The sequence below is a fragment of the Lentinus tigrinus genome, assembly GCF_003813185.1.
Source record: "Lentinus tigrinus ALCF2SS1-7 unplaced genomic scaffold L226scaffold_5, whole genome shotgun sequence".
Taxonomy (NCBI): Eukaryota; Fungi; Basidiomycota; class Agaricomycetes; order Polyporales; family Polyporaceae; genus Lentinus; species Lentinus tigrinus.
The window spans coordinates 1,179,768-1,205,105 of record NW_027137914.1 but is presented as its reverse complement, the minus strand read 5'-3'; the positions used below and the strand labels follow the sequence as shown (position 1 = coordinate 1,205,105).

The following is a 25,338-nucleotide window of genomic DNA, read 5'->3' as shown; positions in this document are numbered from 1 at the left end:
GCCACCCTTGGACTTGGGGACCTCAGGACAGTGAGCGGAGCGGATTTTGCTGATCTGACCCCTGCTGACACCAGTTCGGGACCTGATGGCAGAGGTAGAGAGGCCTTGTTGGGCAAGAGAGATGATGGTTTCAACAGTGGCAGATGGAAGCGGCGGGGGCATGGTAGTGGTATGAATGTGAGGTATCTGAGCATGCTGGTGAGCTGGCATAGCACTGTTCAACATTATGTAATATATTCACACAATACCATGTGACCTAATTGCCTAAAAAGTTCAAAACAGCCCGACTTTGACATAGGATCAGTGCCCGTTACAGAACTGTTTCCAGGAGGTGTGGTCAAAGATTGAATATTATCTCGGTCCAAAGTTATCGAAATCGCACATATTATATATCGTTGGAAAGCCAAGAAACACTGCAATCGAACGCAAATTGAATCATGTTAATAGGGTTACGCGTTACGGAGATATTATCGAAATAGCGCCAGAGCACAATTTCTGGAAACAGTTTTGTAAAGCACTGTATATGACACCGACTTCGCCGCCCCTTCGCATGGTATGAATTGCTCTCCATCGATGATTCCTGCGCTCGTTCCTGGAGTTGGCATGTTCAACTCTTCTTCTTCTTCAAATCCATTTATTGTCCCGTTAGGGCCGGGCCCCATGTCGGACACAATACAGACATGTACAACCTACGTAGCGTATCCAGTAATGAAGTCTAAAAGGAACAGTGACCCTCGGATGCCCAGGGACGCCCAGAGGGGGAGAGCTGATGCTGGGAGGGAGGTACGAGTAAGTGCGGTAGCAGAGAGTACAGTAAGGGGGTCCCAGGAAGTGCCAGAACGCGCGCCACCATGGCTGCTGCCACCGCCCGACCCTCCATGGGGTAAGGCAGCAGGTTGGTAAACCGAGGGCATGCGCCGTCTTTACGAATAATCACTGAACGGGGTACCTGGGTCGGTTGCCCCTTCCCAGGTCAGAACTCCCCCGCTCCTGGCGATGGAGCAGACGCCGGCGTGCGCGACTGGCACTCGCTGGCGCAGAACACGACAGAGAGGAAATGAGACGTAGCCCGGGTACCAAGAGGGGTGTGCTGCCAAGGGGAGCAAGCAATCAGGGAGAGGGAATGGGTCAGGAAGAAGAATGAAATCTCAGCGTGGTTTGTCGCAGTCGCTGTGGTGTCGCCCTGGCAGTATCACTGCCACCGCCGTCTTTACGCTCCGGTATCTTGAGGTTGCCAAAGGTCTGGTGTAGCCGTCGTGTTGCATTGACAAACTTGAATAGTCGCGTTGCGCCCTCCTGCGTAGACAAGAGGTAGTCGAGCTGCTGTCCATTGCGTCCAAGGGGGCCGAGGAAGGCGCGACGTTGGAGGGAGTATTTTGGGCACTGCAACACAAAGTGCAGCACTGTTTCCTTCGCGGCGCCGCATCCCGGGCACCGCTGCGTGTTGACCCGGCCGATGGTATGCAGATGGTGGTTGAGCGGAGCGTGGCCTGTGCGCAGTTGAATCAGCAGCGAAGTGTTGCGCCGTGGCAGCGGCGCAACCAGCTTCTGAAAGCGTGTGGAGGGAAGAGATGGGTCTACTCGCCGAAGTTTTACGCCTCTCTGTGAGGCGCGCCATCGGTCCGCTGCCTGTTGCTCCAGCCGTTTGTTGTAGACTTGCTTTGCTTTTGGAAGACTGACCGGGAGGGGACGGCGGAGCGCAGCGGGGAGGAGTCGGATCGAGCTTGAGTCGCCGGTGGCAGCTAGCTTCGCCTCGCAGTCTGCTTGCTCATTACCAGTGATGTCTTGATGTCCCGGGACCCATCGCAGCGTCAGCACGAGGTTTCTGTGATGCCGTATGGTCGCGGCTACCCTATCGTGCAGAAGGTCAGTGAGATAGTGGCCAGGGCGCGACTCACGAACAAGGGAGCCCTCGATCGCGGACTTGCCGTCCAGTGCTACCGAGGCAGCACGACGGACCCGGCACGATCGCCTGACGAGCTCGGTCCCCAGTATCGCTCCGATGGTCTCCGCCTCGTACGTGGTATGCTCTTCCGCTGGGCCCAAGTGCAGGCGCAGTGACGTCCACTTGCGAGTGTGCTCGTCGAAGAGCACCGCTGCCGCGCCGACCCCTCCTTCGAGCTCTGAGCCATCAGAGTAAACGCGGACACCCTCGCGGAGTGCCCATTGCGCTTCGCTCTCGGCTGCTGCATCCTTCGAGCTTGCAATATCAACCTGGTGGGCGGGCTCCCAGTGCGGCGGGTGTCGTGTCGGTTTGATCTTCTCCATGGTTGCCTGTGAGACATGCGGTGAGTAGAGTTGCAATAGTTCATGCATGCGTGACCTGTGTGATGCGACGGGCTTGGTGGCCTTCGCGACGTGCGCGTGGAGTGGATGGGATGAGGGGAGGGAGCAGAGACGCGCCGTGGCATGAAAGCAGATCTTGTCGACGAGGAGGTCGAGCGGGAGCATGCGCAGGTGCGCTTCGAGGACGTCGGTGGCCGTGGTACGCATAGCACCTGTAATAGTCAGTACTGCCTGTCTCTGCACCTGTGCCAGCTTCTTGATGTGGCCGACGGAGCCCGTGGATGCCTTGCGTCCCTCCTCCTTCCGTACCGGCAGGAGGAAAGTGTCTGCTGCGTAGAGGATGCGTGGCACGGCGACTGCTTGATAAAGGCGCATAAGCACCTTGATCGACAAGCCGTGCTGCACCTGCCCCATGCGCCGCATGAGCGTTGTCCACGCTGTGCCCTTCGCGTATGCCTCGGCCACTTGCGGGTGGTGTCAGAGCTCGCAGTCGACGAGCACTCCCAGAAAGCGGTGGTAGGCGCTGGGTTCGATGTGATGCGCATGCAGCTGCAAAGCTGGGCCGAGGCGGCCCTTTTTGATGCTGAGCTTGCGCGAGAAGTTGACAAGGCCGAATTTATCTACAGAAAAGGGTGAGTGGTGTGTCCGCGACCAGTCTTCCCCACCCCTGGGGCGCATCATGAAGTCGTGCAGTTGCGCATGTACCGCGTGGAAGGTCCTGCCGACGGCCAGTACCGTGACGTCGTCCATGGAGCCCTCCGCTGTCTCGCCTTTTTTGGGGTCTGCGGCCTCTACCAGCGCTGCGTTGTAGAATGCATATAAAATGACGGAGAGCGGGCAGCCCTGGTCGATACCCCTCTCAATGAGAAAGGAGTCGGACGCAAAGTCATCAAATTTGAGGGTCGTGCGCCGGCCGGTGAGCTTGACGCGAAGCCACTGGACATACTCCACCGGCACCCCGCGCATGTGCAGGATGTGGTAGAGCCGTTCAGGGACCGCCGCCAGGAATGCTGACTTGATGTCGAGGAAGAGCGCGGCGGCGACCTTGCCCTGCCGCCAAGCGTCCTTGACCGTCTTCTGGACCAAGTGGAGCGAGTCGGTCGTCTGCCGTCCAGCGCGACCACCGAATTGGTGGTTGGGGAGCATGTGGAGTGCTTCTGCGTAGTGGACCAGCACGTTAGCAACACAGCGAGAGAGAATTTTTGAGAGGCAACTTAGCAGCGCGATGCCGCGGTACGCCTTCGCGACCGTGTAGTCCGTCTTGCCTGGCTTGCGTAGCACCACTGTGTCGGAGATCTTCCAACACTCCGGATAGTACTGCAGCTGAAAGGTCGCGCAGAATAGCCTGCCGAGGATGGGAACGAGCACATCTGCTGACGCACGATAGACCTCGTTTGGGATGCCATCGGGCCCAGGGACCTTGAATGACTTCAGTTGTTGGATCGCACGGCGGACCTGCTCGTCGGTGATCGGCTGGAATGCATACTTGGGCTCTGGGTATTCCTGGTCTGCAGGGATGTCAGCAGTATCAATGGGCAGGAAAAAGAATGTCTTGTAAAACTCAGCTCCTTTGTCATTGTTGTCAGTGAGCAAGACCTCCTGCCCTGCATCGTCCACTGCCCTGATCGCCGGTATGCATGACTTGCCACCGTCGGTCGGCCCCCTGCGCAGGAAGCGGTTGGTCTTCCATATTGTCGTGTCGTCCGTGTTCTCCAGAAACGCCGTCCAGCAGTCCTTCTTAGAGTAGCATTGCAGGTCGGTGTAGCGGTTCCTTGCCTTCCTGTACACCCGGTGAGACGCGTGCTGCGGGTCGGCCTTGAACCGTTTTGCCTCATGCGCCAGGTTGTGCATCTTCTGGCGTGCCTGTGCAAGCTCGCTGGTGAACCACGGCTTCGTGTAGGGTGTGACAGACGTGCGCGGGACGTGCTCGTCAATGGCCACGTTGATGGCGTGGAGGAGCTTGTCCAGTGTGTCGTCAAAGGTTTGCGGTGAGTCGACCTGCTCAGGTAGTTGCATGCGCTTGAGCTCCTGCCCAAGCGTGCGACGGAACTCCTCCCAGTCCACGACGCGGAAGTTGCGGCGGACCTCCTCCCGCGCCTTCACGAGCGGCACTTCAAGATGGGTGATGATGGGGAAGTGGTCGGACTTGGGGCCCTGGTAGACCATGTCGACTGCACAGCGCGAGACGCGGTCCAGTAGCTCCTCCGAGCAGAAGACATTGTCGGGCCTCGTAAGATTCTTCGTGCGGGATGCGCGCAGCGTAGGCAGCGACGGCGGCAGCGCCATGTCCATCCCTAGGTCTGTGTAGTAGTCGATCAGCAGCTGCGCCCGGTCCAAGTTGCTGGGGGTGAAGAGGTGGCCATTCCGGGGGTCGTCCCAGGCAGGGTGATGACGGTTGAAGTCGCCGAGCCAGATGAAGTGTTGCGGGCATTGGCCCTCTAGCTGCCTCCGCAGCTTCTGCGCGAGCCGCGCAGCCGCATGTAGCGTCCTGTCGTGATTTCCGTCAATGTAAAGGTTGAATAGATGTATACGCGCACCGTCCGCTGTCTTCAGTGAGATCACTGTCATGTCCGGGCTCTTGCTTGCGACTTGGTACCAGGCTTTCGTGGACAGTTTCTTGCTGACGAGCATCACTGCACGCGTACGCTCCTGCGCGTCGTGATGCCCACTCAGGTATAGGACAACCCAGCGCGAGTGTGCCCGTGTGAGCTTGTTCCAGTCCAGGTATGGTTCCTGTAGTGCGATGATGTCGTAGCTGTCCTCCAGTGCCGTGTTGATGAGGTAGCTCTGTGCGTCCAGCAATTTGTTGAGGTTTTGCTGCCATATGCGAACTTTTGTGAGCGTCTCTTGCATTAGTTCTGCGAGGGGGAGAGGGGTTCACCATCCACGTCATCGAAGTCATCTGCATGGGTGTCACTGAGTAGACTGCCTGCGCGCTGCTGCGAAGGAGGGGGACGCGGAGTGCGACTTAGCTGGTTGGTGTTCCTCTGGGAGGCGCGCTCCCCGCTGTCGACCGTCTCCCACGTGTAGGGGTCGTCGACTAGGGGGAAGAAGCGGAAGCTCGTCTCCGGTCATCGCGCGCGGAGTCGCTGCATCGCACGTTGGAAAGCGGGGCAGCGTTTCTCGGAGGCGGCGTGTCCACGCGTGTTGCAGTTGACGCACCGGTACTCGTCGTGCACTCCGTGGTCTTGTGGAGGATCGACGCGCACTTGGCGCACGTTTCATGGATCGCCTTGCAGTCGCGCGCGAGGTGAGGCGGGTCGTACTTGTGGCATTTCGCGCACCGCTGTGGCTCCTCTTGGTCCCGGTGCACCGGGACGTGCTTGCTGGCGATGTACAGGCCGCGGGTAATGGCCTCGTTGGCATCCTGCGCTGTTAGGAAAGAAATCAGTAGAAACGCGACGCGCTGCCCCGGAGCCCTCTTCTCTGGGGACTTGATCCAACGCGCCGCCACCAAATTGCCGCGCTCGATGTCATTGTCCTTCTCCACTGTCGCCAGGTCGTACGGGTTTTCCGGGTCAAAAGACACCGGGACATACTCCGCGACCACTTTATAGTAGCGCGGCTTCACCTGCGCACCCACTCCCAGCCCCTGCTGGAAGTACTCCATGTTTCCATCGCGCTTTACCCAGGCTGCACTGGCTTCGCTGTCGAACTCGTAGACCACGCATGTTCAACTCTCACTGTTGGAAGCCGTGTGGTTCCGGTAAAGGCTCACCTTTGCGTAGCATCCGCATTTTGGCGCTGCCCATTACTGGTACGCTCCGCAGATAATCGACCCCGAGTCGTGCCCCGGGAGGCAATAGGTAAGACACATCGTGGTCCCCCTCAGCGGCTGGGAGGACGAACGCATGATGGCTGGTCCTTTCCCCGTGCGCACTCATGATGTGCAGTCGACTCTCTTCTCACCTGCTTTCCACATCAGTACTTCCCCGAATGTCTTATTTGTCTTATTTAGCCAAATAAGACAAGATAAGACGAATAAGAGCGCTCAAGCAATAAGCTGCAGCACAGCCACCAGCCACTAAATAAGACCCCCAGAGCCGCCGAAGTTTTGACATCCACAACATAGGCAGTTTTCATTGCACGGCCTTCAAACTTTGTACGATGAATGATCAATATATAATGTACCAGTGTGCCAAGTTTCACAAAAATCGGAAATGGTGAGGAGTCAGGGGAGTGCGATCTCTCCCCCCCTAGAACCAAATAAGACAATAAGACAAATAAGACATTTGGGGGAGTACTGATGCATGCCAACACGTCGCGACCCCGGCTAGCTGTTGTCAGTAATCGGATTGTCCTCACAATTGGTCGCCTATAGTGCATACAATATGATCTGGGACAGAATTAGTATGATAGTCCGTGTTCATGAATATGTCACTCGCGCTGGCTCGAGCTTCAAGCCTTCCGTCTCAGCATGCCGTCAAGCACAAGGCCACCACGTGACAAGCATGAGAGTCGACTGAGATTATGTGGTACCACAGCGACATTCCTTCACGGCCACCAGCTGAATGGCGGGGTATCTGGCGGCTCGTCGCTGTAGGAAGGCATTAGAAAGTAATAACCGTATTGGATATAGTTGCGACTTGCTCATAGGAATAGTGTGATGCCCTTTCTTGCTCGCGAGACCGCCCGCGCTACACTGATGCATCTCCTGGACTTCCATGTATCTCTGTTCTCATCCACCTTCTTCAGAACACTGAGCTCATCGACCGAGAGACGTCGCTGGCGTTTACCGGGTACTTCATCGCACCATTCATCGTCCGAGTCCGAGTCCGACTCGATGCATGTCGACTCGAGCTCATCGGTAGTGCCGCTGAGGTAGCCAAGGGGTGGGCAGATGGGTTCCAGGATATCTACTTGGAGCTGAAGTCGGAGGGGCGCCCCGAGAGGTTGCAGATTTGATGGTGTAAAGGTCAACTGGACATATCGAAGGGTTCGCGTGACGATGGAGCCTGATTTGTTGAAAGCACGAGGTGTCAGAACACCAGTAAGCCTGGTACTCCCAGGCCACTGATCGATGTGGTCGACAGCGCAGTCGTGGGTGTCGTTGTGTAGCGGGGCAGAGAGAAGAGAGGCGCCTTCGTCGCCAAGCTCTCCACCAGGACATGTAACGTTCGCCCAGAGGGGACCGTGACGAGGCTCGGAGTTGAACGCCGTGGACTTCTGGTCGCATCGTCCAAGAGAGACAAGAAACTCCCAAATGGTGTTACGATCAGAGTAAGCAGAGAGCGTCCGGAAGAGGAAGGTGGCAGGAGGATCCCCAGTCCACGGATTCCGCAGAGCCTCACGGTTTAGCGGGACAATCTCCTCGACTCCGCAGTCACCCAGTTTCTGCAAGAGAGCGGCCGTATCCACGTGAAAGGGGGAGAAGAGCGAGGCGTTGACGGGATGGGCAATGTTCCGGGCGGACGTCTTCACAGAGGGCTCGAGCGAGAGGTAGAACTCCCGCCATGCTACGTGAAAAGATCGCGGCTCACGGGGAAGAACCTCCCGTATCCATCTCCGGATAGGGTGATAGATAGGTCTCGTGGGACAGACAGCTTCGGGACAGCCGTAGAGTTCGAGGCAGAGCGGTCCCGCATGTAGAAGCTCTTGATCGTTGGGGCCTGGTACTCTCGAACTCAGCAACAATGCGAAACGCTTATGACCGACGTGAAGGACCGCCATCTGAGCGAGTACGCCGTATGGTGTGATCGTGAATCTGGGGAGTCGCTGCATGATGGCAGTAAATTCTGTGGAAGTGTGGGGAAGCTACAGCCATCCAAATGTCCGATCAGCGCGAGTAATGCCTGCTTAGAGTGCCGACATACCTCATTCCGTTCAAGATGCCGCGGCTCCTTGAAACATATTCCCTCAGAGTACAAGAAGTCCCGCGGAGACATGGCGAACAAGTGTGCGTTGGGTCTGGAATGCAAAGTGCACCGAGTAGAGGTACATGGTTGGACATAGTGCACGTTGAATCCCCAGGCGAATAAGGAAGTGTCAACCGACTTCTTCATGATCTCCTCCTGCAATCTGCGGAAAGCCGCTCTTCCTTCGCCGTAGAGGGTGGGCATGTTGATACCGAAGATTCCCATCAGGCAGTAAGCCTCGTCTTCGGGTCGCGTGGTCTGACGGCGTGCCGCCCAAGACATACGTTGGGCGATGCTGATATCTCTCACGTCTTTCGCGAGCGTCAGCACCTCCTGGGGGATATTGGTGATCTCCGTGAGTGTCCGCGAGAAGTCGAGCTTGGTCCCTAGGAGATCCCACTCCGCCGAGAGAAAGAAGACGGTTGCCGGTGCGATGAGTTCCTGTAGCGTCCACCCACGGGAGTGCCACTTGCTTGTCTGGAAGCGCCTCCGATGCTCGCGAGACGGCACGTCATGGAGGTAGACGTAGCACACCCGTGCAAGGGTGTAGTAGCGATACATGGAATTGATCGCTTCTGACAGTTCGGAACTGCTCGACTTGTCGATGCAGCAGGCATCGGCCCACGCCCACGCGTACCCATGCAATTCCGCTAATTGGCAAAGCCTCTTGATCTTCTCCGATGCGTAGTCGCGAGGGTTGGTACCCTCTTCAGCACATCTCTGCTGAAGATCCTGTATGTCTTTGAACGACTGCTCGTCGCCCTGCCAGACGTGCGAGAGGATCGCGTAGCCATCGGGGACGTCTTCGGGGCCTACAAAGTACTTGAGCTCGGCACGAGCGGTGCTCAAAAGCCACATTCAACCAATCGGATGCTGTCGTCAAAATGGATCAGAGACGGGTGTGATGTCGCAATATCGACTCACCAGGGAGACGGCAGCCGGCGGGCAAGAGGGCCACCTATTTTGGAGGGGTATATGAAGCCCCGTAAGCCGCACTGCCTGCGACCTTTCAGCAAGAGCACAGCCAATTCATGTCTTTACCATAGCCTCGAGAAGCGTGCTGCGGGCATTGTCGCTCTCCCAACGCGCTTCCCGCATGTCAGCATGGACGGCGCGTGAGAGAGTGAAGACGCATGGCACTTCGAAGTCTATCATGCATATGGACTCGCGTCAATCATATTGAAATTTCAGCAGTGCGTAGCACCTATTCTGTTCATGCCTGGTGTTATCATCAGTTTAGTTGAAGTTACTTCGACGCACGAGTTCGGATGAGTACTCACGATATCACAGGAAGCAGATGCAATCTTGACTGCAGAGGAGAGGGGCGAAGAAGTTAGATCCCCGAACACAACCATATATATGGGAACAAGGACGAGTAGCCTCGAGGCAAACTTGGGGCGGGGCCCATACGTGGACACCCGAGGAGAGCGCTCACCATCGGCAAAGGCCGAGCGAGAGGCTCGACCTATTCCGTTCATTCCATTCAAAAGATTACACAGTGCGATATGCAAGTAGACAGAGCTAGAGCGAGAGCGAGATGTTGAGATACACAACTGCAGAAACCGAAGGAGAAAGAAGGGAAAGCCGGCTCTAAACTGAGCGGAGCAGACTACTCTACTCAGAATGGCGGCGAAATGCCAACATATCAGAAGGCATAGGGTAGCACCTCGTAGTACTACCCAGCAACCGACGACGAAAGCGCGACCCACTCTCGAGCCAGAGCTCGGAGCGGAGCCGCGCCCCATGCCAACGACATCCCCCAACTCGGAACCGAGGCCTGGCTTGGACAGGCGCCGATAGGGTTGGAGCCGTAAGGCGGAACGGGCGGGTTGGTGCTGTCGCGGTTGCGGATGTGGTGAACCACCTCGTCCTCCTCGTCGCGGTATGCATCCAGGATGTCGGAGCACGTCGACCACGGGCTCAGCGAGCCGATGGTGAAGTTGTCGGCGGACTCCGAGGGAGGGAGGTGGCGCTGGATGACCTCGAGGATACCAGTGAAGGGCAGCCGCGAGGGTCCGGCGGTTGGAGACGAGAAAGAGTCGTCCGAGTATGTCGACGACTCCGGGGCAACCTCTTGGAGAGCGCGCAAGATATCAGGCACCGACTTGGTCGAGCTGGTGCTGGATGACGCCCTCATAAACCAGGGCACGTCGCCGGGGGAGTCGTCGAAGATGCTGTCCTCCGAGTTACCAGGAGAGAGCTCGCCGATGACGAATTGCGGCTCCTCTTCCTCAAGTCGCTGGACCTCCTCAAGGTTGAGCCCAAGCCCGAGCCTTAGGGGACTGTCGAAACCAGTGACGCAGCGTGCCCTATAGCATCCAGCGTCGAGCTTGAAACACTCCACGTCCTTCCCCTTGCCCTTGAGATCTTCGAAGGCCGTCGACGACGGCGTAGAGATCTCAAGGACATCTGCTGGAGTGGGGATGATGACGAGAGGGAAGTCGAGCGGCTCAGTGATGGGCGTGAGGAGCATAGGTGAGTCGGGCTCAGATGCAGTCGACGCAGGACTAGGGGTAGGATCTGCGACGGTGAAAGAAGAGGTCGCAGACGAGGTGCTCGCAAGAACGAAAGAGAAGGGGGCCGACTGGGCGACGAGCGGAGGGGTAGTCGGGGAGTCGAGCTCATGCCCTGTCGAAGCTGCGCTGAACTTGGAATCAGCCTCGGCATCTGGAGGCAGATCGGGCGAGGACGACATCGCAAATGGTACACAAGCAGCGACGTCGCCGCTTGTCGTAGTGAGCGCCAGTGCAGAGGAGGCTTTCCTCTTCGGAGGCGCTCCTAGGACGAACGCCTTACCCGAGAAGTTGGATACATTGACGGACTCCTCGATCTGCTCCTCATCCTTCGGAGCTGTCGACGACGGCATCGGCACCTCGAGGGCATCCAAGGAAGCGCCTAGTGGGAGAGGCGGGACCGTGGCTGATTCTGAGCTTGATACAAGTGGCAGGGGACTGTTGGCCTCGAGCATCGTCAAGGCGGTACTGATCTCAGAGACAATATCGACGGCCTTCGAGGCGATCGCAGCAGGGGCCTCGTTGACCATGGTGCATGGCGTGCCGTCGCAGGGGTGGATGACGATCTCCGGAATCTGGACGGACGACCACCAAAACCGGATGTCCTCCTCCGACTGGACCATGCAAGCAGCTGCGGCTGCCTGAGTGCTTGTTCTTGCCTCTAGCTCCTCCTTGGCGCGTTGCGCGTCGGCCACAGTGAAGGGCTCACGCTAATACGAAGCTCACGGCATGAGCCTCCCTGAACAAAACGGTATAAACGACAACTCACCTTGACCTCCTCCTTCCTCCAGAACATGACCGCCTTGAGTAGCCGAACGTGGAGCGGAGCCTTCGGACGCAGGTGTGGGAGGACGTTGTAGACCGTCCAAGGGAGCTCGGGCTCCGGCTCGCGCGCAGATAGGCGAGGCATCCAGCACGAGAGGCGTGACCAGAGCGAGGCTGACTTGACACCATGGTCGACGACCTCGAAGTATGCGTCCTTGACCGTTTGACTCTCGACGTCGTCGGCCGATTGTTCTGTGGCTTGAGTTGCGCGGCGGTGGCTGCGAACCATGAAGACGACCAGAGTGACGAGGATGACTAGCGTAAGCACAAGCAACAAGGCAAGCACCATGATGATGAAGGGCGTGAAGACCATGCCTGTGCTTGCGTCGTTGAACGGTAATGCTGCTGCAGTGTGCGCTAGAGATACGCTAGTCATGGTGATCGAAGTCGTTGCAAGGCAGGAGGACTGAAGGAGCGACGAGGTCGGCGAAGGGGACGTGGTACCCGGACAAGGAGGAGGAACGAAAGCCACGACTGCTGGCCACAGGTACCGTCGTGGAGGCTAACAACACTGACCCAGCCGAAGTCACTAGTCAGCCCTGGCTCTGGCTCCGTTCGAGTCTTTTTCCGTTGGATCCTTCTGCGATTTTAATCAAGACCATGTTTGTGTCAGTAGTACAGGATAACATGAACATCTTCAGCGAAGCTTGCTGACCCCACCCTCGAACGGTGTGCATTTGATGAGCCGTATGGAGTACGTTTTCGGGCCTAGTAGCTGCATAATAACCAGATAATGACATGTAGTCAGCAGATGCTTTAAGAGTCCCTTCCGAGCGAAACGATAGCCCAACGGCAGAAAGATGGCTGAGTGACACGAGAGTCAGAGACACGAGTGACGAGTCCAAGTCGAGCCAGAAGTGAGTGTGACCGCCCGAAATCTTATCTTATCTTTTTATTCGGGTCCTTGAAGTAGGCGCGCTGGGCCCTCTCCCTTCAAACATCCACGCGATGTTCACTCATCCTCCAAGTAACGCATTGACAGTATCGGGTTCGCAGCCAAATATACCGGTATTTTTTTACTATTAGGGGACACTGAATATGCAAATCTACCGCAAGAATCTGGTAACCTCGGAGAGGGCGACACTCCGGTCACCGTCACCGTGGATGTCCACGAAGATCAAATATCTCAGTACATGAGGATGTTGCTGATCTCAATAACCTCGGGCTTCAGGTCCAACCGTTGTTAGGAGCTGGAGTTTTGGACCGGATTTGTGCCAGAGCCATATGCAATTCCAGGTCGTGTATAGTGAGTCGCAATTCCGGTGCCCGGGCCCGTCCACGGCGTTGACAATAGTGTCGTTGCAGAAGCCATCGGTGATTTGACGATCAATCCGAGTGTACTGTCAGCACGTCTCCAGGAGCGAAGCATTGTCCACTTTGCCGAGCGGGTGCGCCTTCCTTCTCATGGCCCAGAGACGCTGCAGTGTATGCTGACCACGTTAACGCAGTATCACTTTCTTCCACCGGTCTGCTAGTACCGACAACATATACCACTGTTCAGCACTATAGGATGCATTGGAGATTGCAATGCAATACGCACAATCACGCCGTGGACCGTCCTCAAGCCTCTCAACAGGTCTTGTGTCATTGCTCCGGTTCCAACTCGCCTTGACCCGCTGGCTGTCTAGCAAGGTGCGTGCGGTGACAAGTCGTGTCCAACCCTGCACGACATGCTATGCGACCGATCAATGTTCAGGCCGCTAGTTCGGGGACACATGTCCCGAAACACCATTATCCTCCCCAATGCGCAGTAACCTCCTGAGACCCCGGGTCCGCACCCAGGACAAAGCGCGACAGAGTACTCACGCCATCGACGAGGTCGACAATAGCCAGCGACAGGTATATAAGGCTCCCCATTTCCTCGAGTTGACCTCAGACAGCTTCTCCCAACCCTCTTCCCCTCTCTCATCAGCTGAGCTGCGCCTCCAAGCCAAAGATGGGCCGCTCTCGCCCTCGAAACATACACCGCACCACTCCCCTCTCCCTCTTCTCTCACAGACAAACTTCTCAAGACGACGCTCGCCGTCTACCCCGCCCGGGCTCGGAGAACGAGTCCATCAAGACCCGCCGCCCTGATGCTCTCCAGTCTTATTGGAGCACAATGGGACCCTTGCTGCGCACCAGGCGAGGCCTGCGCCAGGTGCGCGCTGGGATGCGTGATGTTTATCTTCCGACGTACACGGTGAGTACGGGACAGTTGTGTGCTCCATCTGCATCACGGCCCGTGTCTGGCTCGCCCAAGTTTGTTCTCGTCCCACGGACGAGATCTTGGGGCTGTCAGCTTCTTTCTTTCTTCAGTTTGTTATGTGTGTTATTGGACAAGAAACTAACGAATGCGTCTCGGCTGTTGCAGCTGCCACGGACGTGCAAGACGTATGCCCGTTGGGTCCAGAAGGCTCTCGAGAACACTGCTTGTGGACCAAGCCAGTAATCCTCTTACCACTCTAGAGGAGGACGATCGGATGGAAGTTAAGCTCTTGCTCCGTGCGTCTTCGTCTTCTTTCGCTGTCCACGATTACATTATCTCACTGACGACCGTGAACAGGGTCCTTGTGAGTTCATCCGGACGTGAAGCCCGGCTAGCCCTGCGTCTGCGGAGACGTTATGGCTGCATATTAGCGTAAGTCCTCGTGTCGCAATGCACTCTACAAACTTGTACTGATAGGTATGTTCTACCCCTTTGCAGTGGCCACAGGACAGGGCGCCCCCTGCGTCTTAGGCATATACCCCGGATGATCCCGATGGAGTTCTGGACCTTGGGTGGAACTCCTATAGAAAGTGGACTCGACTCGGATGGAAGGGTTGCTTACGATCTTGGGACCATTAGGACCTCCTCCTGTGCCGCGCGGATCAGGATTACGTCCCATCTACGCTGGCTCCGAGTCCAATCGGTGCCTCCCGCAGCCGGCTTGGCAAGTTTTGCCACGTTTCGAACGTGGTGTTGACCCATTCTACGTGTACCCTCAGGCACTCCATGGCGCTCGATATACGCCGCGTTTCGCGCATCGCATTTTAGTACGTAGTATTTACCTGCCATAACATCGCAGTAGTCTACCGTACACATTTGAATTTGAATTTGAGTTGAATCTCGTGCTCATCCTCTCATCTGTGCGTGCATCAAGCGTATCTTCTCGTTGTGAGTTGAAGTTCCTCCACGGCATGTATAACGTTTCACCCCCCAGTGGGACGCACCCCGAAGTTCAACACACGACAACACAGGCCAGGTGGGAAGAAGAGCCATGAGATTAGCATTCAGGCGTTCTACGTAAGGTTTTGCAGTTACAGGTCGTGTACCTAAGTCAGTACTAGTACGCTAACAGTACCATCCCTCGTCCCCCAGCCGTAGCGCAGGGGAACCCCAAGTCATAGCGATAGAATATAACATCATCCGACAACACAAACGACAATCCGAGCATCTCACCATCGTACAGCAGCAGGTATGTAGCAGCTAGTAGGCCACACGTAATACCTCAACACGCAGGTGCTATTATACAAGCATACCAGCGATGCCGGCGGCCTGGAGTGTGCTGCACGATGACATCAGTTTCCAAGCGTCGAGAGTTAAGCAATGATGGAAGACTCACGAGATAAACCCGCAGATCATCGCCGACGCCGCGATGCGGGCAATGATCCTCGCGCGGGACGGCGCAAGCGCACTCAACACGCCAATCTGGATACCCAGCGAGCCCAAGTTCGCGAACCCGCACAGCGCATACGACGCGATGGTGTACGCGCGCGCGGAGAGCGGGTTGTCGCTTGCGGCGATCGCCTTGAGTTCGAGGTACGCGACGAACTCGTTCTCGACGAGCTTCGTCGCGAGCAGCTCCGCGACGCGCAGGATCTCGTTCCGCGGCACCCCGATGAAGAACGTGACGGGGTAGAAGACGTAGCGCAGGATGAGCTGGAGCGTGAGCGCGTGGATGCCGAAGCCCTTGCCGATCCAGGTGAGCAGGCCGTTGATCATCGCGACGAGCGAGACGACAGTCAGCACGTTGGTCCTGAGTGGCAAGCGCGGGGTCAGTGTGGTCTGTCACACATGCAATGCTAGGCAAGGAGTACGCACAGGATCTGGCCGGCGACGATGAGACCGAAGAGCGCACCCTGCGAGAACGCATGGAGGGCGTTCACGGGCGCGTTCTTCTGCTCGCCACGGTCAACGGTGACGCGTCCACGGGTGACGGGCTCGTCCATCTCAGGGAGACGCATCTTTGAGATCGCAATGGACGCAGGAATCGACATGACCGACGCGGTGACCAAGTTCTCTGGAGGCACGCCCAAGCCAATGTAGGCAGAAAGCACAGATCCTGCGATGGTCGAAAATCCGGAGGTCATCATGAGGTGCAGCTCAGACTCGGTCATGTAGTCGACATAGGGGCGGACAAGGCACGCAGACTCGCCCTGGCCAATGAACGGCGAGGCAGCGGCGACGACGGCCTCAGCGCCAGACACGTTCATGATCTTGAAGAAGAACCATGCGCTGCGAGCAGTCAGCAACCCGTGAGAATAATTCGGCCTGAGTACTCACAATCCGCGAATGAGCCACTGCATGACACCGAGGTAGTACATCATCTGCACGAAGGCAATGAAGAAGATGATCGACGACAGAGTGTTGACGAAGAACCAGTGCTTGGCAACAGTATCAGCGTCGAAGAAGAACTCGGCACCGGCAAGCGCCTGGGAGAGGAAGTCCGACGCAAGGAATGCGATCCACTTGAAGATCGAGAAACCAGCGCCGGACTTGAGCACGAACATGGCGATCGCCTGCTGGACGAAGAGACCAACGAGAACGGTCGGCCTTTGAGGTGTGAGCAGGCTTCCTACTCCAGAGGTATGGGACTCACCATGGGATGTGGCGACGGTGCTTGGAGGATGCCCAGAAGCAGAACTGGAAGACGAACAGACCGAGGACGGAGATCGCACGGTCGCCGTACGTAGTGTTCTGCAAAGACGTATATCAATGTTCTTCGCACACGCGTGTTAGCACAAGCAATGGACTAACAGCTTCCAGCTTGAAGCCAAAGGCCGAGCCGAAGACAATGCCGAGGAGCGCAAGCCATCCCATGGCGAGGCGAACATAGTATGGGAGCTTGAAGAACGGCGTCTGGACGCAGGGAACCCATACAGCCTCGACGGGACGCGTCACGACGGAGTTGGGGATGAAGCGGAAGGCGATAACGCTAATAATGCGAGGTCAGCGGAAGATTCATGTCCGTCCGGAGTCGGGAGTAATCAACAGTCATGTGCAGGTCAGCTCCGTCTGCGCATGCGGTGGCGCAGGGGGGAGATTTCGCCGACTTCACCTTCCTGCAGCGTCCACGTCTTCTCCCAGCAAACATGCACGTTCCCCGACCCCTCGAGTTGAGAGCAACACTCACATAATGAAGAACCACGCCCAGAGGGTCTGCACGATCCTGCAAATGTGACAAAGCGATCAGTAACGTGTGACGCCCGAGGCAAAAAAATGCGCCTCGCGCGACACCGCAGGATCGATCGAGCGCAAGCACCCGAGCCGTCGGCAGCTCACGCGCGCGCGAGAGAGATAAAAAGAGGGCGGGCGCACCATCTATGCCGGGTTGCGGGGAGGATGGTCGAGCAGATCCACCAGCCGAGGATGGCACCGGCGAGAGCGAGCAGGACGACGGGGCGGAAACGCCGGTAGAGCTTGGTGAGTGCAGAGACGTCTTCATCGTCCTCGGGGTGGGCGGGGCTTTGCTTCTCGGGGTCGGCGACATGCACGTCGGTGTTGACGTTGGTGGGGTCGACCTTGGCGATCGAGTCGCTCCCGGAGGACTGGGACTGCTTGCGCTCGAGGCGCTCGGCTTGGTCGATGCTGGTGCTCATCTTGACGTCGACTTCAGCGATGACGACCTTGGCCTATGGGTTGGGCGACGCGCGCGAGGGGGGCAGCGGGGCAAGGCACACGAGTGCAGCAAGGAGCGCGGCCGCGGCGGAGAGCAGAGGCTGATATACTCGCGCGGGGTCCGAGATTTGGCGTTGGCGCTGTGGAATGGGATGCACCACGCGGTCCTCCTCATCAATCGCCAAACGGAGTGCCTGGAGGCGGGTCCCATATCGTCTAACTTCAGATAAGCCAGAACCCCGCTCCAGATCGTTCGCGAGGATGCAAACTTTGAGCAAACCGGACGAGAAGTCCCGGCGAGGAGCGCGCCGCCGGGATATAGATATGCGGTAACTCTCGTTCGTTCTTTCGTCGTCTAAGTATGCAGGGCTTCTGCGCATCGCCGACGGTGTGCAAAATTCAAATGCATCCGAGTGCCTACCTCCGTATCAAGGGCTACAGGGCGGTGAGGAGGCTGATGTGAGCATGGGGCCCGTGATAAGTCAGTGGTGTGGATAGGCGGCCGCGGTGTTTGGATGATACGGAGCGTTAGTCGGGGGTATACTTCGACAGGCGTGCCATCCACCATCAGCAACACGTACTCTAGATACCAGAGCGCGACGTTGGCTGTGTAGGCCGTGTGCCCGCAAATGTGCACGCGAGCATGAAACGTTACGGACCTTGTGCTGTCAAACCCACCACCAACCGACTGAACAAGCCAAGCCGCCGACCACCCGCTCACGACAGCCCACCTGAACCCACCTGTCGCTGCTCACACGACGCCGCCGGTGACGTATACATGTTACGAGCCCACGTTGCGCGCCGACATCCTGCTCCTGCCAAGGGTTTGATAAGAACCACGCACCATGGTCCTCCAACGCCACACTGCAGCACGTAGCACAGCCCATCTGCACCTAGTACGAATGCGTCCAGCCAGGTCCACCAGTCCGAAATCCGTATATCATACACACCGACAGCTTTTGTACTTGCTGTCCCTGATCCTCTCCGGCACGGCCGCCTCCCCAATCCAGGCGCACCGAGGCACGGACATCCAGCGTCCATGAAGTCAACGTTGCCCCCAAGGCCAGAGGCACACGACCTCAGGCTCCTCCATAGGTCATAGAAAGCAGTAAAGCACTGAGCAGCACGGCCAAGGCGCGTCGGCCACCCACCACTAAACCTTCAACGCCTTGATCGACCGGCCCATCGCGACCGCAATCCACTCCCCGGGCCCCGTCGTGTGCCCCGTGTTCATCGACATGCCCGCAATCTGCGGCGACCACGCCATGTTCACGATCTCGCTCGCGCCCGTGTACGCCATCACCGGGTCCGCCACCACCCGCTTCTTCGCGTCCGGCCGCGGCGAGCTCAGCCCCGTACTCGCGTTCCGCGGCGACGCCGCAGGGTTCTGCGACGTGTGCGCCGACAGGTCCCACACCAGCAGCTGGCAGTCGTCGCCTGTGAAAGGGAGGGGGGTGAGGTAAGACAGACGTCCAGCATGAGTATGAGTGTATGAGAGAGCATGGGAGAGAGATAGAGCGGGGAAACGGAGAACGTACCGACTGTCCCTAGTAGCTGCGAATCTGTAGAACTCCATCCCAGCGCGTTCACCTGCGCCCGGTGCGCCCTCAACTCCATAACCGGCTGTCCCGGACTCCGCATGTCCAGAATCTGTATGTCCGTCCCGTCCATGTGGAACGTCGACATGTAGTTCGAGTCCGCCGGGTTGAACGCGATCCTCAGCAGCGGCGACGTGGGCGGCCGGGCGGAGCTCGACGGGGACGCCGTCGGAGGGGGGACGTTCTTCGGCGCCGGGGTCTCGTACAGGATTGTCGAGTGCTCGAGGCTGCGCAGGTCGAATGCGCGTAGCGAGCCGTCTGCCCCGACGGAGACGAAGATGTCTGTAGACCCAGGCAGCCAGGCGACGTCGTAGACCTCACGGTCATGTGCGATGAGTTGCGTGATGGCGGTGGAGGTGTCGATGTTCCAGACGGTACAGGTCGTGTCGATGGAGGAAGTGACGACCAGACTGGGCGACTTCTCGTTCCAAGAGAAGCTTGTGAGCGGCGCGCCTGTGTTGTTGTTCTGGACTTTACTTTGCTGCAAAGAGACATGGTTAGAACACCGGACGCCCATGATTCTGGACGAGACATGGAAGGGCATACCACCTCGCCAACAAGGTGATCGAATCAGAAGGGAATCTGAGATGACGAATATGCTCCCATGCAAAAGAGTATCCCGGCTGTAAACCAGCAAACTCGCGTCGAACGATGGCGCAGAGGATCGGCAGATCCTCTGAATAACCCCACCGTGGAAGAGAAGCTCAGAGAAGAGCAGCGATGCGACGTTCACGCACGGGCACACTGCGCAGTGCCCGATGTGCACGAAGGGACTTATGGGTCCACCGCCAGATCCGCACCAAGATGCTCTTCTCTCGGCCATCTCCCCTCGCTCTCAGATCCCATCCAACACGCACACGCACTCTCACTCCGGTAGTCAAGACAAGAAAGGAAGGAAACAACCACTCACCCCCGACAGCGCCGTCTTCAACGTCAACCGATGCCCGCCCCCGCTGGACTGCCTCCCCACATACGCGCTCCCCGCGGCCGGCCCATCGCTCGCATACTCCCACACCCTCAGCGCGTCCCCCGTCGTCGCGAGCAGCTCCGCGCTCGCGGCCTTTTGGCTCCACGCAAAGCTGTTCGCGGTCGCGGGCTGCCACTGCAGGCGCGTCGCGGGGTACCCGTGCTGCGCCTCGACGAGCGTCACAAAGTCCGGGTAGTCCCCGTAGTCGTCGTCCTCGACCAGCACCCGCTCGTCCTGCAGCCCCACGATCGCGATCCGGTTCCGGTAGTCGGACGTGAGCGAGGCGATCCCGAGCCGGAAGGCGGAGCGCGGCCGCATTTGCTGCCCCGGGGCGGCGGATTTGCACCAGTCGAGGGCGTAGACGGGCCCTGGGTTGGCGGGATCCCCGGTCGGATGGACGGAGATTGGGAAGGGATGGATGGTTATGAGCGAGCGCACATGTGGTAGGTTGGGGGGTAGACGAAGTGTGTGTGTGGCGATGGAAGGAGGGGTGGATGGAAAGATGAGATGGGTGCCTCTCTTCGCAGATCCAAGAGCAACAGGCTACTCACAGGGAGCCTCGTACTGGAGTGTTGTCGTTTGTGTCATGATCGGCGGAGATTCGTAGTGTCTGCGCAGACTCGTCCTCGCGCGTACCGGGTTTCCTATATGTTTCATGCGCATCGCACAGGGATCCGCCAGGCAAGGCGAGGGGGTGTTGCGCGTGCGCGTACGCGTCCGCGGTCAGCAGGGGGTTTCGAGCGTCGTCACCAGGGCAAGAGGTCAGCCTAGCCAATGTCAGAGATTATCATCGCGGACGGAGACGTGCCTCAAGGTTTACAGCCTGCGAACTCGTGTTTCTGCGGACCTCGAACGGTGACGCAAGGTCGAGAAGTGTGTTCAAGTGTGATCCGTGGGAGGTCGTCTAGTCGTACAAACGTGCGTCTACCAGATAGTGTGGCAGGATATCTAGGCAAGCAGCATGAGAGAGCGAAGCAGAGCACGTCGCAGTCGTAGTTAAGGATGAGTCCACATCTGCTTCACAGCTAAACACCAGCGTCTAACCCAGATACGCCAAGGTTCAAGTTCTCGCGAAGTTCAACTTGGATTCGCCCACTTCGAGGAGAATAAGCTATGTACCCTCGAGTGCAGCAGACATTTCAATGTGTAAATTGCGTAATGAAGCATACGACAAAAAAGACATTACTATTAATACAGAATATTACAAGGGAGCATGATAGTCGTGGAACATCGTTATGGATATAGTAGCGCACAAGCAGGAAACCGTCGCTATCCCACACCACCGCTACTCGAACACGACGCGCCGCACCGCAGTACGTCTCCTCATCTTCCGAGTGTAGAATACAAACAGGAGACGAGGGGCGATCAGTGGCCACCAGCGGCAGGCGCGTAGTGCTTTTCGCCAATCGCGCCCTCGTGCTGGTACAGTGGCGGGAGGGGCTTGACCTTCATGCGGAAGATGTACTTTTTGATGTTGTGCGGGAGCGCCTTGATCTGGTAGGCGGCGTGGATGTGCGTGGGCACCGAGAACACCTGGTCCAGCTCTTCCAGGGAGAGCGCCTTCGTCTCGGGGAGGAAGAGCAGGATGAGGAAGAACCCGAACAGGTTCCACCCGGCGTACCACCCGAACGCGCCCGTGGGCGTGAACGCGGTGAGCAGGCGGGGGAAGGTGATGGCGACGACGAAGTTGAAGAACCACAAGACCGCGGTCGCGTAGCTCATGCCGATGTCGCGGATGTAGAGCGGGAACGCCTCGGCGGAGTACGTGAACGGCACAGGACCTTCGCCGGGGGAGTATGCCATCGTGAAGAGGTAGATGCCGAGCGCGACGACAGCAATGCGGGCTTTGCTGTCCTCGGGGATGTAGAAGGCGAAGCCGGTCATGAGCAGGAACACGGACATGAGGGGGAACGTCACGAGGAGCAAATTCCGGCGACCGAAAGTATCGATGGTGTACACAGCGGGAAGGGCGAACACCCAGTTGAGCATACCGAAGCCCCACGATGCGATGAGGGCCTGAATGTTCGTGAAGTTCGCCTGAGAGAAGATGTTCGACGAGTAGTACGCGATGACGTTGACACCGCAGAACTGCTGCATGAACATGACGATACCGGACGCGAGCGCGGCACGACGGTTGCGGGGCACGGTGAACATCTCCAAGAAGAGGTTGCGACCGGTTTGGATCTCCTTCTCCGCCTCGAGCAGGACGTGGATGTAGTACAGATCACGCGCTGCCTGGATGTTCGACTTGCGCAGACGGCGGATGGACTCGTACGCCTTGTCGTAGCGACCCTTTGCGATAAGCCAACGGGGCGACTCGGGGCAGAAGAAGACCTGGGTCATGATGATTAAAGCGGGAACGCCAGCCTGTCGGGGAAGTAGTAAGCATCGGAGGAGTACCGATAAAGACGGAGGGTTACTCACACTGCCGAGCATGAGACGCCAGTTGAGACCGGTGATGCCTGACGGGTCGGGCACATTGTAGAACGCCAAGCTCATGACCGTTCCGAGCATGATACCAAAAGCCGTCCACATTTGCCTGCACGCAAGTCGTCAACTCAGGCCGAATACTCAAACAAACGGGAGATAAGTACATACCACATCATGACGAGCGCTCCACGAATGGCCGCCGGAGTACACTCAGCGGCATACACAGGAACCGTCGCAGACTTCGGGCCGATACCGAAACCGAGGATGAATCGTGCGATGAACAGGTGCCACCAAGTGTTGGTGAGACCTTGCCAGATACACGTGATGAACGAGATAAAGGCGGAGATAAAGATCGTGCCGCGGCGACCAAAGTATCTGTTCATGGGCGTGGAGACCCAGCAGCCGACGATACCGCAACAAAGCTAATCACAAGGGTCGTGAGCCGAGTGGGGCAACAAAAGAGGAGTGGCGAGCACTTACGTATGGGGCACCGTTGATGAGACCAAGCAGCCACTGGTTGCTGCTGACATTCTGGGGGATACCAATTTGATCGGGGAAAAAGAGGTTGGCACCGTTGATGACCGACTCGTCCATCTGTCGCGGCTGTCAGATAAGGGTGGATAAGATTCGGAACTAACGGGACTTACACCCTGGACTGCGGCGGAAAGCGAGCAAAGGAGGACGAGGTAGTAGAGCTGGAAGGGCTGGTCCCAGCGGTGGGTAAGCTCACGGCGGAGGATGACCCTGTCCTCCTCGCTGAGATGGGGAAGCGACTCGAAGACGGTGGGATCCTGAGCGACGAGAGCGCCCTTCCTGAAGTCGTCCTCGAGGTGACCGAGGCCGTGCTCCTTGGCGAAGTTCGCCGCGTCGTCCATAAGCTGGTCATGGGGAATACCAGCAAGAGGATTGGCGAGCTTGATGTTCGCGGCGGTGGTGTCGATGGGCTTCACCTCATCGTTGTACTCTTCGGAGATGGACTCCTGTTGCTTGACGGAGGCCTTCTCGCTATCCTTCGACATGGTGGGCGCTCGTGAGGGGGGGGGCCTCGCGTGTGTGGGAAGAATGCGGAGGAAGGGAGGAGAGGAGGTTCCTGTCTCGACTGAACGCTATCCGAGGACGAAGGACGGCGGGAGGAGGAGGGACGGTGAGACGGGGCGCGGGGGTCGACCTTATATACACTTTGGACTCGGAGGACTCTGCGTGCATCAGGGACGTGATCAGAAGACGCTGGAGAACTCCACACTTGCGAACCACACTCCCTGCCGTTTTCGGAGATCGCAGCGCTGCAGCCGAGTGATCGTGTTGGGAGGTCTAAGGCCGCCTAAGCGATCAAGCAGACGCTGCCCCCGCCGGCTACGCGAACCCCAGCCTCCCCCATGATTCCCCGCTTCCCCCGCCCCCTCGCCCCGCCTCTGGTCATCTTCTCGACTTCTCTTCCCCCGCCGCGAAACCACTGCATCTTCGTGGCTGCGTCAGTGTGTATGCAGGTCCGCGAGGGCTCCGGATGATTCCCCTCGTCCACCCGCGGGGGAAACCCCCTTTCCGCCACATCGTAACATGCTGTGATCTGGGGTTCTTATGACCCAGCGGCTGAAAGTTGAATTCTCTCACCTCAATGTCACCTCAGGCTCGGCACCAGAGTCGGCCACCCGCGCTGAACGCAATCCCTTTGAAGGTGCCGTAACGTCTGGGTATCTCATCCCGATGGGACCAGCGCATGCGCTGCAGTTTTGCGTTTCCCAAAGCGCCTGGGTTCTTCGGGGCCCCGCGCAAGCCCCGCTGGGGAACGACAATCGACGAGTTTTCTCATGGTACCTTGGCAGTCCCAGCGATTTCGCCCGTCGAGGACTGCGCGAGTCAGCACGAGACTGATTGCGAGCTTGATTGAACACACACCGATCTCGCTTGGACATCAAGAGCCCAACGCTTGCCTGCATCCCCGTTCGGTCCTGGGGTCCTGTGCTGATCGTCCCGCCTCCGCCTCCGCCTGCGCCCCCGACGCGACGATCGTTCCTGGAGAGAGGTCGTGTGATGTGTCTCTGTCGCAGTGCTGGCTATTGTTGCGCCGCAGGAGTGTTTCGAGTTGTTGCGATTTTCGAATTCCCGGGCGTTGAGTAGGATCGGAAACGCACGGAAAGAACAAGCGGCGATCGGTCGTCCCACTTGGTCCCATCGATCCCCTTTGTCTTTGTGGCAACACTCCAAGGGGGCAACCCCGACGTGTCGGACCTCGGGCCGGAAAACCCTAGCCGTGCCGTCGGCGGCGCGCAGGAAAATATGTTCAGCGGACAGGGGCACATGAATGACGTCGTCGCAACGTGGTCGTAACCGCGACATCCCCCGCTGCTGCATCTGCATTTGCGCGACTCGCCCGCCTTCGCCGCTGCCACGGAATCCGTGCTCCAGCGGCCTTCGCAGTCAAGAATATCTGCATTCTCATGGACGCTCCGCTTGATAGACACCCCCGTCGTCTCGCATCATGCCCCAGAAAATGGAAGAGCTACTAGCCGACCTCAGCAGTGCCAGAGATCCGGGGACGGTTAGACGTGCCCGGGCGTTTAAATCGGAGCGCGGACGGGCTAGCACTGACGTCATGGCGTTGGTAGCGTCGGAATGCACCCATGTGGACTCCCGGGCACTAGCGAGGCTCACGAGACGGGCAGGGTGCAATGCAGAGTGAACAAAGAACCACTGCGCCCCGCAGCTGTACCGTGTACGTCAATTGTTCCTGATGAAAATGCATGATGCAAGACACCGCTCGTCGCTCGACCTTTGGGACACCGGGCGGCGTTCACACATCCCTGTGTCCCAATCAAGGCCAGCGCAAACGCTCTCCATCGAGCACTTAACGACACGGAATCTTCTCCCCAGCATCCTAACAGGTCGGAGTGCTCACCTGGACGCTCAATTGACACTTTGCGGTGCCGGAGCTGCGTAGGAGGCGCTGCGCGAACATCCGGGGTTGCGTCCACTTCACTTCCACAGAAAGAGCAACCTTGACAAG

General features: G+C 58.0%; 7 protein-coding genes across 7 annotated transcripts; all 7 read right to left on the bottom strand.

Moving 5' to 3' along the window:
• Positions 1–4,764: 4,764 nt before the first annotated feature.
• L226DRAFT_428830 (uncharacterized protein) lies at positions 4,765–7,349 on the bottom strand (the record flags this gene model as incomplete). Its single annotated transcript, XM_067674682.1, has 2 exons — positions 4,765–5,117; positions 7,301–7,349. Coding segments are annotated over 2 exons (402 nt in total), but the record flags the coding sequence as incomplete, so codon positions are not given.
• Positions 7,350–7,930: 581 nt separating this feature from the next.
• On the bottom strand, positions 7,931–8,999 carry L226DRAFT_543822 (uncharacterized protein; the record flags this gene model as incomplete). The annotated part of the gene is made up of 2 exons (XM_067682227.1): positions 7,931–8,001; positions 8,135–8,999. The coding sequence occupies 2 exons, from the start codon at positions 8,997–8,999 to the stop codon at positions 7,931–7,933; spliced, it is 936 nt and encodes a 311-aa protein (XP_067539083.1).
• An 817-nt stretch (positions 9,000–9,816) lies between these two features.
• Positions 9,817–11,855, bottom strand: L226DRAFT_568136 (uncharacterized protein; the record flags this gene model as incomplete). Its single annotated transcript, XM_067684134.1, has 2 exons — positions 9,817–11,364; positions 11,424–11,855. The coding sequence occupies 2 exons, from the start codon at positions 11,853–11,855 to the stop codon at positions 9,817–9,819; spliced, it is 1,980 nt and encodes a 659-aa protein (XP_067539082.1).
• Positions 11,856–14,966: 3,111 nt separating this feature from the next.
• On the bottom strand, positions 14,967–17,320 carry L226DRAFT_457763 (H+/nucleoside cotransporter; the record flags this gene model as incomplete). The annotated part of the gene is made up of 8 exons (XM_067675395.1): positions 14,967–15,006; positions 15,064–15,477; positions 15,543–15,956; positions 16,005–16,274; positions 16,321–16,418; positions 16,479–16,656; positions 16,855–16,890; positions 17,040–17,320. 8 exons carry the CDS (start codon positions 17,318–17,320, stop codon positions 14,967–14,969), a joined length of 1,731 nt encoding a protein of 576 aa, XP_067539081.1.
• Positions 17,321–18,015: 695 nt separating this feature from the next.
• L226DRAFT_531852 (WD40 repeat-like protein) lies at positions 18,016–20,948 on the bottom strand. The gene is made up of 5 exons (XM_067680156.1): positions 20,713–20,948; positions 20,456–20,548; positions 19,848–20,272; positions 18,878–19,418; positions 18,016–18,776 (listed from the first exon to the last, which is right to left on the bottom strand). Exons 2-5 carry the CDS (start codon positions 20,490–20,492, stop codon positions 18,493–18,495), a joined length of 1,287 nt encoding a protein of 428 aa, XP_067539080.1. The 5' UTR covers positions 20,493–20,548; positions 20,713–20,948; the 3' UTR covers positions 18,016–18,492.
• A 321-nt stretch (positions 20,949–21,269) lies between these two features.
• On the bottom strand, positions 21,270–23,353 carry L226DRAFT_457480 (MFS sugar transporter; the record flags this gene model as incomplete). The annotated part of the gene is made up of 5 exons (XM_067675372.1): positions 21,270–22,271; positions 22,329–22,443; positions 22,503–22,756; positions 22,815–22,928; positions 22,982–23,353. The coding sequence occupies 5 exons, from the start codon at positions 23,351–23,353 to the stop codon at positions 21,270–21,272; spliced, it is 1,857 nt and encodes a 618-aa protein (XP_067539079.1).
• A 99-nt stretch (positions 23,354–23,452) lies between these two features.
• L226DRAFT_295236 (uncharacterized protein) lies at positions 23,453–24,509 on the bottom strand. Its single transcript, XM_067673656.1, has 3 exons — positions 24,231–24,509; positions 23,946–24,182; positions 23,453–23,801 (listed from the first exon to the last, which is right to left on the bottom strand). The coding sequence occupies exons 1-3, from the start codon at positions 24,269–24,271 to the stop codon at positions 23,552–23,554; spliced, it is 528 nt and encodes a 175-aa protein (XP_067539078.1). The 5' UTR covers positions 24,272–24,509; the 3' UTR covers positions 23,453–23,551.
• Positions 24,510–25,338: the final 829 nt, after the last annotated feature.

What these genes read in the sequence shown, in the direction of transcription:
- L226DRAFT_531852 (XM_067680156.1), bottom strand. Translation starts at nt 20,492, where the DNA reads ATGACACAAACGACAACACTCCAGTACGAGGCTCCCT. An exon ending in ACTCCAGTACGAGGCTCCCT is followed by an intron (nt 20,273 to 20,455) that starts GTGAGTAGCCTG and finishes CCGCCAACCCAG; the next exon opens with GGCCCGTCTACGCCCTCGAC. An exon ending in TGAAGACGGCGCTGTCGGGG is followed by an intron (nt 19,419 to 19,847) that starts GTGAGTGGTTGT and finishes GTCTCTTTGCAG; the next exon opens with CAAAGTAAAGTCCAGAACAA.
- L226DRAFT_295236 (XM_067673656.1), bottom strand. Translation starts at nt 24,271, where the DNA reads ATGCAGGCAAGCGTTGGGCTCTTGATGTCCAAGCGAGATCG. An exon ending in TTGATGTCCAAGCGAGATCG is followed by an intron (nt 24,183 to 24,230) that starts GTGTGTGTTCAA and finishes TGACTCGCGCAG; the next exon opens with TCCTCGACGGGCGAAATCGC. An exon ending in GAGCCTGAGGTGACATTGAG is followed by an intron (nt 23,802 to 23,945) that starts GTGAGAGAATTC and finishes ACACTGACGCAG; the next exon opens with CCACGAAGATGCAGTGGTTT.